The 7,966-nt window shown below is 42.0% G+C and overlaps 1 protein-coding gene across 1 annotated transcript; it reads left to right on the forward strand.

Annotated features, from left to right (window-relative positions):
* The first annotated feature begins 2,105 nt into the window (after positions 1–2,105).
* On the forward strand, positions 2,106–6,959 carry LOC135348100 (uncharacterized). The gene is made up of 12 exons (XM_064546278.1): positions 2,106–2,923; positions 2,983–3,455; positions 3,536–3,702; positions 3,826–3,912; positions 3,976–4,255; positions 4,318–4,747; positions 4,818–4,961; positions 5,031–5,201; positions 5,434–5,615; positions 5,689–6,062; positions 6,125–6,326; positions 6,399–6,959. The coding sequence occupies exons 6-12, from the start codon at positions 4,531–4,533 to the stop codon at positions 6,729–6,731; spliced, it is 1,623 nt and encodes a 540-aa protein (XP_064402348.1). The 5' UTR covers positions 2,106–2,923; positions 2,983–3,455; positions 3,536–3,702; positions 3,826–3,912; positions 3,976–4,255; positions 4,318–4,530; the 3' UTR covers positions 6,732–6,959.
* Positions 6,960–7,966: the final 1,007 nt, after the last annotated feature.

Consider the following 7,966-nt stretch of genomic DNA (forward strand, 5'->3'; position numbering starts at 1 on the left):
ACAAACACGGACCACATACACACACACACACACCCACACACACACACACACACACACACACCCACACACACACACACACACACAAACACAAACATCTATTGACTAATGGAAAATTCATATTGTCAGAACCAAGGTTAGATATTGTACATGTAGCTAAAAGCCACAAAACGCCTAAACTAAGATGATACACCCAGATATGGGAATCACATGCACCTAAACATAATCGTCATGGTACTAAAAACTGGCTAAAAACTGCTAACAAAGAGACAGAACTAAAAAGAATCCTCACAATGGAAAAGAAAGAAACTAATGTTGTCACGTGGGTTACATTTTGCTTATCTTAATTACATAACAATTTACATACAATAATTATAAGGTTGCACATAGACTACCTCCTAAACAGAAATAAGAAATTTAGCTTGCTTTTCAACTGCATGTTTTGTGGTGTTTAACCATAGTCTATGGTTTGACAGCCACACCCGGACTCCGCATGTATGGGAGTGGTCCCTCCTTTCCTTGAGCTATCCACAAGTCAGGAAATTAAAGGGACCGAAACTTCTGGACTGGCAATGACAGGTCTGGTGCTCCTCTGAAGACCGGAAAAACTATAATTGTTACTATAATTAATAAAACTGTCAATTGAATGTCCTTCATTAAAATCAAATGTGCATTCCGTTTGAGTCAATTTTATGCTTCAGCGGACGAGGTTCCATCCAACCCAGTTAGCCTTGTGCTTACTACCCCTTTCCAAACACACACGCGGCGTGCACACCCCACTCCACACAACACAGACACACACAACACAGACACATACACACACAACACACCACACACACACACGGCTTGCACACACACACACATACACACACAACACACCACACACACTCGGCTTGCACACACCACACACACGCACACACCACACGGCCTGCACACCCCCAACATACAAACACAACACACACACACTCTACACACATACACACCACACTGCACACACACACACACAAACACGGCCCACACACACACACGCACCCAACACACCAAACACACACGACTTGCACACACTCGGCTAGCACACACCACACACACACGCACACACCACACGGCTTGCACACCCCTCCCCACACACACCACACACACACATGGCGTGCACACACCCCTTCCCCCCACACACACACACAAACACGGCGTGCACGACACACAAACACCACACACACGCCACACACACACAAACAAACACACACAAGACACCACACACACGCACACACCACACGGCCTCACTACACACAAACACGGCGTGCACACCCACACACACACATCCCCTCACCACACGGCCTGCACACCCCCTCCTCCACACACAAAGACGGCGTGCACACACACACACGACATGCACACCCCCTCCACACACATACATACACACACATACATACACAAACACACCACACACACACGCACACACCACACGGCCTGCACATGGCCTCACACCACACGGCATGCACACCCCCTCCACACTCCACACACACACCACACCACAAACATACATACACACACATACATACACAAACACACCACACACACGCACACACCACACGGCCTGCACATGGCCTCACACCACACACAAACACGGCATGCACACCCCCTCCACACTCCACACATACACACCACACACACACGGCTTGCACACACCACACGCACACACCACACGGCCTGCACACCCCCTCCCCCACAAACACCGCGTGCATACCCCCACCCCACACACACAACACACCCCTACACACACACACCCACACCATACGCATGCACACCCCCTCCACACACACACACAACACACACACGGCATGCACACCCCCCATAACACACACACACACGACCCCCACACACACCAAACACACACGGCATGCTCACACCCCCGACAAAACACACAACACACACACACAACACACACGCCATACACGCCATACACCCATACACACAATACACACAATACACACACGCCTGCGTGTGGTGTGCACGCCGTGTTTGTGTATATGGTGCACGCCATGTGTGTGTGTGTGTGTGCGTATGTGTGTGGGGGTGTACACACCGTGTGTGTGTGTGGCGGGGGGTGTGCACGCATGTGGTAATGTTCGGTATTTTCGTAACAAACGACTGCAAGACTCCGTATCTTCTGCTGCAGCAACTGAATTGCAGCAACTGAACGAGTACAAATGCCAAGAGATCACCAATTGGGACCACTTCTTTTTCTGGTAACCAGATGTGGCAGACTCTTCGCAACCAGAAGCAGGCAAGACTCTTTAACAATACAAATTTTTTTAAAAGTTCAATGCTTGAGCATTGTCTTGGAAACTTGGCAAATAAGTATCAGATGTATTCAGCTCGACAGGTTGGGAGGCAGAGGAGATTGGACGCGCGTCATACTTGTTAATAATAAATCATGTGATAAATGATGAATATAATTATAAAGGGATCCTAGCAGATCCTTTTTTAGTCATGTCAGCACTTTCTTTCTGCCAAGTCAGCAGTAATTTTGTTTGCGTGTAGTGAATAATGAATATAGATTGCGGGCGTGTGGGAAGATGGAGGGCAATGGAAAAAGACCAAGGCATGTTTCCAGTCCTACTTTGCTAACACCTACAAGGCCTCAGAAGAAAAGAATTCCTCTTCGAACATTAGCCTCTCAGGCTCAGCAGTGTTCAGAGCAAAAGCTTGCTATTGACCAAGGTGCAAATCAACCAGCAGCTGTGGCCACAAGTGTTGACAAGGGGAATCCAGATAGCTGCAGCCAAAAAATAAAAAACAAAGGTTCTTGTCGAGTATATTATTTTGAGTGGAAAATGTACATGGCCTACTCATAAGATAGCTGAATACTGGGAAACTGTGGCAGGGTACGTGAAAAACAAATAAAGCACTACATGGATTCGCTCAGGTATTCACTTATTTATAAAGCACACTTGACAATGCATATCTTAACGCTGTGTTGTATAGGCACGTCATGCCGTTCCAAAGTTCTGAAGCTAATTAAGAAGTTTCCACAACCGGCTGATGCAGCTTTCTCATTTGCAAAACCAAGCCGTGATCATGAACCAACAGTTGTCGTTACTAAAGATGTTGGCATTCAGTGTGACATCAGACAGAAAGATACTATTTGTATAGAGGTACAACAACCACTTCTTACGGCAGAGACTTGCCAAATGCCGATAAAGAGACGGAGACTGATGACCAAACCATTGATATGGATTCGATATCTAAGTTATTTTCAAAACATTTGCAAAGAAATAGGTTTGGATGTACCAAATAACTTTCTCAAACTCTCAGCTTCTGCCATGATCAATCTACGCGAAAATAATCGCGAAAATACTGTGTACAATCTTGTCCTTGGCATTGGAACAATGAGAGAAGATGGGAGTGACTCTTGCTTCCCTGTAAAGCGAATGCCAATGGGCTTAGTGGAGTATGCAGTAAGTTTTTTCTCCGTAAAAGATATGCATGTATAGCTATATAATTGTATAGCTGCAATAATTATTTTATTTGCACACAGGTTATATCATGTCCAGTCGACTATAGGTCATGACTTCAAACCATGTATAGCCATTACGGTCAGCAATGGGCTAAGTTGCACCATGGCCCTTATTGGAGCACATCCAATGTACACGACAATAGTACTGGACGGCAACTAGTACTGGACGGCAACGAATAATCGAGCAGGTTGCATGTTATTTTCATGCACATAATTAGCATTTGTGACCAACCCTGCATGACATGTAATTATTGTACATGCTATTTTCTTTTCAGACTTCTATATCAATTTAATTATATTCATGCATGCAGGCGCTGGTGAACATCCCAGCAGTTTCTGAGCGAAGCTTGCGTAAAGATATTTCTGAAACCAATATAACTTTGGATGCATCAATTCAGGTATTATAATTACTATTAGTGTGTAATTCATAGCTATATACATGCACTATTGTAATTTTATAGCAATCAGTGCTTGATCAAGCTGCAAGTGTGCATCCGGACGCATGGTGGTGGATTAAAACTGACGGGGTTGATATAGTTTGTGGATTAGGAGAATCAATGAGAGGTGAATGGTCTGGGGGGGATATTGACTTGAATGATGGCAGTTTAAAGATCATGTATGACGAACATCAGAAGTTGCTAAAATTTATCGATGACATGGGAATAGTTCAAAGTTGCTATATAACTGAACTGAAAGAAGTTGATGAGCTCCTTCTCAAAGATCTAATTCACATCACAAAATGTAAGAATAATATAGAAAATGCATGTGATGACACTTCTATATAATTATACCATGTTCCGTAGGTCTTCAAAACGTGTCTAAGGATTACTCAGAAAAGCAAGCTAAACATCATGTAGAAAACGAACTTATGAAACTCGCTTGGGACACACAGGAACTTAGTTCTATCAACTGGACGACAGTTGCGAGTAGAGAGTACAGTTTTGCAGGAAAAGCTACAAGATAATGATTACGATATTGTCGTTGATAATTTTCCTAGACAGCTTGAAGAGTTCAAGATGAAATTAAAAGCTTTTTTCAGAAGAAGTATTAAGTATAGACGACAAGTTGCCACTCATGCTCTGGTTGTAATGATTAGTCCTGAGCAGAGAGCTAAGAAGCCATGTGCTTTACCTGTTCAATGCTTATCATGTAACATGCTAAAGGATGAAAAAATACGTTCAATTATTGATGATGTTATAGAACAGATGGCAAAGAAAGGCATGAAAGTTGCTGGTAAGTGGTGTTAGGGTGTGTCTCATAATTATATAGTTCCGAGAAATACACACTAACATGCATAATGCAGGTGTTGTTACTGATGGGGAGTGGAACACTTTGAGATCCAAAGGTTGTACGAGGCCTCTAAGTATTTTCGAAATTCTATCAGACGTGAGAAATAAGTATAGCAGGAATAGCATTGGAACTTTGACAAATATGTTGACTCCAAAAGGTATGCAGGGTCTTACATGCAATAATAATGTTGGTTGTAATGTTGTGTGCATAATTATACACACGTCAGTATCCTCCAGTGGTGAAGTTACAGCATTGCACAGAAATTCTCCTGTCAGTGAGACCACATTGAGAGAAATTGCAGTATGGATGGAAGAAGGGTGTACAATGAAAGATGTGGTTGCACGCCTTCGACCAAAATCTGTACCGCCGGGGTATTCCACTACAGAGTGGAAAGAAGGTTTGTTCTTATAGATCCAGGCATGTGTACTGTATGTATAGAGTAGGAGTAGAATTATAATGAGTCACCTAAACTAATTTGCTACTATACTCTTGGCTATACTTTGTCTTTTAGCACATGCATGCATGGGCACTCTATATAGTCATGACATCACAAATGTGACGTAACTATTACTATTATTACAATTGTAGTAACTATTTTTGAGTATTATAATGTGCACTTCTTGCAACAGGCAAAGAGGAACTCCTAGACGATAAAATGCGATCAATTTTAGCCCAGTTTGAGTATTCTAAACGAATCAAAGAATATGTAGGACAAGGAATCCCCTTCAATTGTCATTTGATTGTTCTTGAGGTTCACAAGCACACAGGTCATGTAATTTGCCATAGAGAAGATGGAGCTCACCTACTAAAGGTTTGTGTGTGATAATACCATGACTTGTATTAAAGTGTATATAATAAATTACATCTCGGAAAATTATATACAGAGGATGGCGACATGCTTACGGCAGGGTAAAGTAAAGGGAGTGAGATTAGAACGGTTCTTAGAAGCTCTCTATGACCCTAGTACAAGGCTAACATATCCGGCAATTACAGGAGTTCGAAAGCAGTCTGTTATCGATGCAGAACGTTTATTTGGTAAAGATGTATTGGAATTCATGGAGAGAAAAAATTATAAGGCAGAGGCAAAATATATTCGGGTAATTCGAAACTGGAGAAGAGCAATAGATGAAAGGGGTCTAACAGAGGATTCTCGACAAACATATTTGCAAGATGTCAAAGATTTCATCAACGAAGACCTAATTCCTTGGTTCTCCGCAACAGATCCCACTGCAGACTATAGTACAATTGAAATTAATAGGTAAGGCAAGGCATTAATTTATAAACTCTGTAATTAAGATGTTGTTCACTTTTGCATTTCAGACGAATTGACCGAATTAAAGGTTTCACTAGAGAAACATTAATTGGCCTGACAGCAAATATTGAGACCAGACAATGGCGATATCTATTCAATCTGGCACAGAAGATTGCCCCTGAGCACCCGCGCTCTTCGTCATCTGATGATGTAGAGTGCTTTTTTAGTATTCTCAGAAACTGTGTTGGAGAAAATTTTACAATGAAGCAGGTACACCAAATCTATACCAACGCCAGCACGCATAATTATATTATGTACATAATAATTATAATAATTATATAGGTACACTATGGATGGAGGAAAGTTTGTATAGAGTTTACAAAAAGAATGGACCCTGACCTTCTCTTCTATTATTTTACAAGTAATAGTCGATATTATGAAGAAGAATTGCCGAGCTTTAATGCACTCATCGTAAAAGCTAAGGAACCCCTCCGAGCTCCAAGACGGGAACAACTCGCACTAAGCAATGGTTGTCGAATAGCAACTCTTCCTGTTAGAAATAGTCTAAGTGTTAGAGCCACCTTTCACAATATTGCCATCAATCTACCACCCTTACCTAATCAATGTACACCATCTCAAATATCAAATGAACATTCATATGGACAGCAACAATAATAAAACACAAAACTAAACATAAAATTAATAATATAGTGATTAATGTTTGCGTATCATGTTATACTTTTACATCTTTTTGCTCTGAAATTTGTGTACAATGTCACCCCATCTTCCTCTTTTTATAATCTTTATTCCACAATACCAACCCGGAGATCGCCAGTGCAATAAAAATTTTGTCCAATCTAGTTTAACTGAAACAATTTTGTCTTCGTGCATCGCTCGGTGGACACTCTCCAATACTTCTCTAACGAGGTATCCTATACGATTCCATTTGAGTCAAGAAAAACTTGAACTGCTATGGCACGTGAGATTCGATGCCTCGTGTATCACTCTTACTTCAATGGGTATGCCTTTGCTGTGTAATCTATTCACTTCAGCCAGATGCGTTTGGTACTGCTCCTCTTTTGCAGATCCAATACATTTAAACACAACGCCTTCTTGGTCATTGACATCATTAATACCTTGGTGATCGACATCATCAGCAGCACCTGTACTATTTGTTGTAGACATTGATGGTGGTATATCTGGTGGTAGAAGATTCCAATTCCAAACAACAAGCACTTTGTTGTCGAAAGTGTTGAGCTCTAGCTCTACATTTGACTTCATAAATTCGTCCATAGGAATAAAAAAACTATTCTTACAGCCAGTGCACACTGATATCATAGTGTTCACCTTCACTAGCTCAGAAGTTTCTCGAATAAATCCATCATAGCTAGTCATGCTGTCGTCCTTTGCGTACTTAACGTGCGTAAATTTAACTTCTAGGACTGGAAAACTAGGCACAGTACAGTATAGCCAATTACCTCTCCTCGGGTATGTATAAACAGAAGAGTATGATTATCAAGGTCCTCTCCGCAACTCTGACAAAGATCAGGCTCTCCAACATTAGCTGCAACTGCCATGATGCCCACTCGCGATCTCACGGGGGGCTTGCTGCGTACATACGCGAGCAATCAGCAATTGAAGTTGTGTCACATGATATGTGACACTGAATGACGCGCGTCCAACCTCCTCTGGTTGGGAGGGTTGGCAGTAGACGGGAAAGATTTTGTGGTTGGTAGAAGAGATGTCGTGATACCTTCGTTTTTGAGGGATCTCTATTTCCAAGAACCATTTACGAGAAGGGCCCGGGTTTTTCCTTGCTTGTCGAATCATCCAGAGCATGGAAACCACCTCCTTCAGCCGGCCTTTTCCAGTGACACACTGTACTTGGTATCAAATTGGGCATGAATTAA

Source organism: Halichondria panicea, chromosome 14 (assembly GCF_963675165.1).
Source record: "Halichondria panicea chromosome 14, odHalPani1.1, whole genome shotgun sequence".
Taxonomy (NCBI): Eukaryota; Metazoa; Porifera; class Demospongiae; order Suberitida; family Halichondriidae; genus Halichondria; species Halichondria panicea.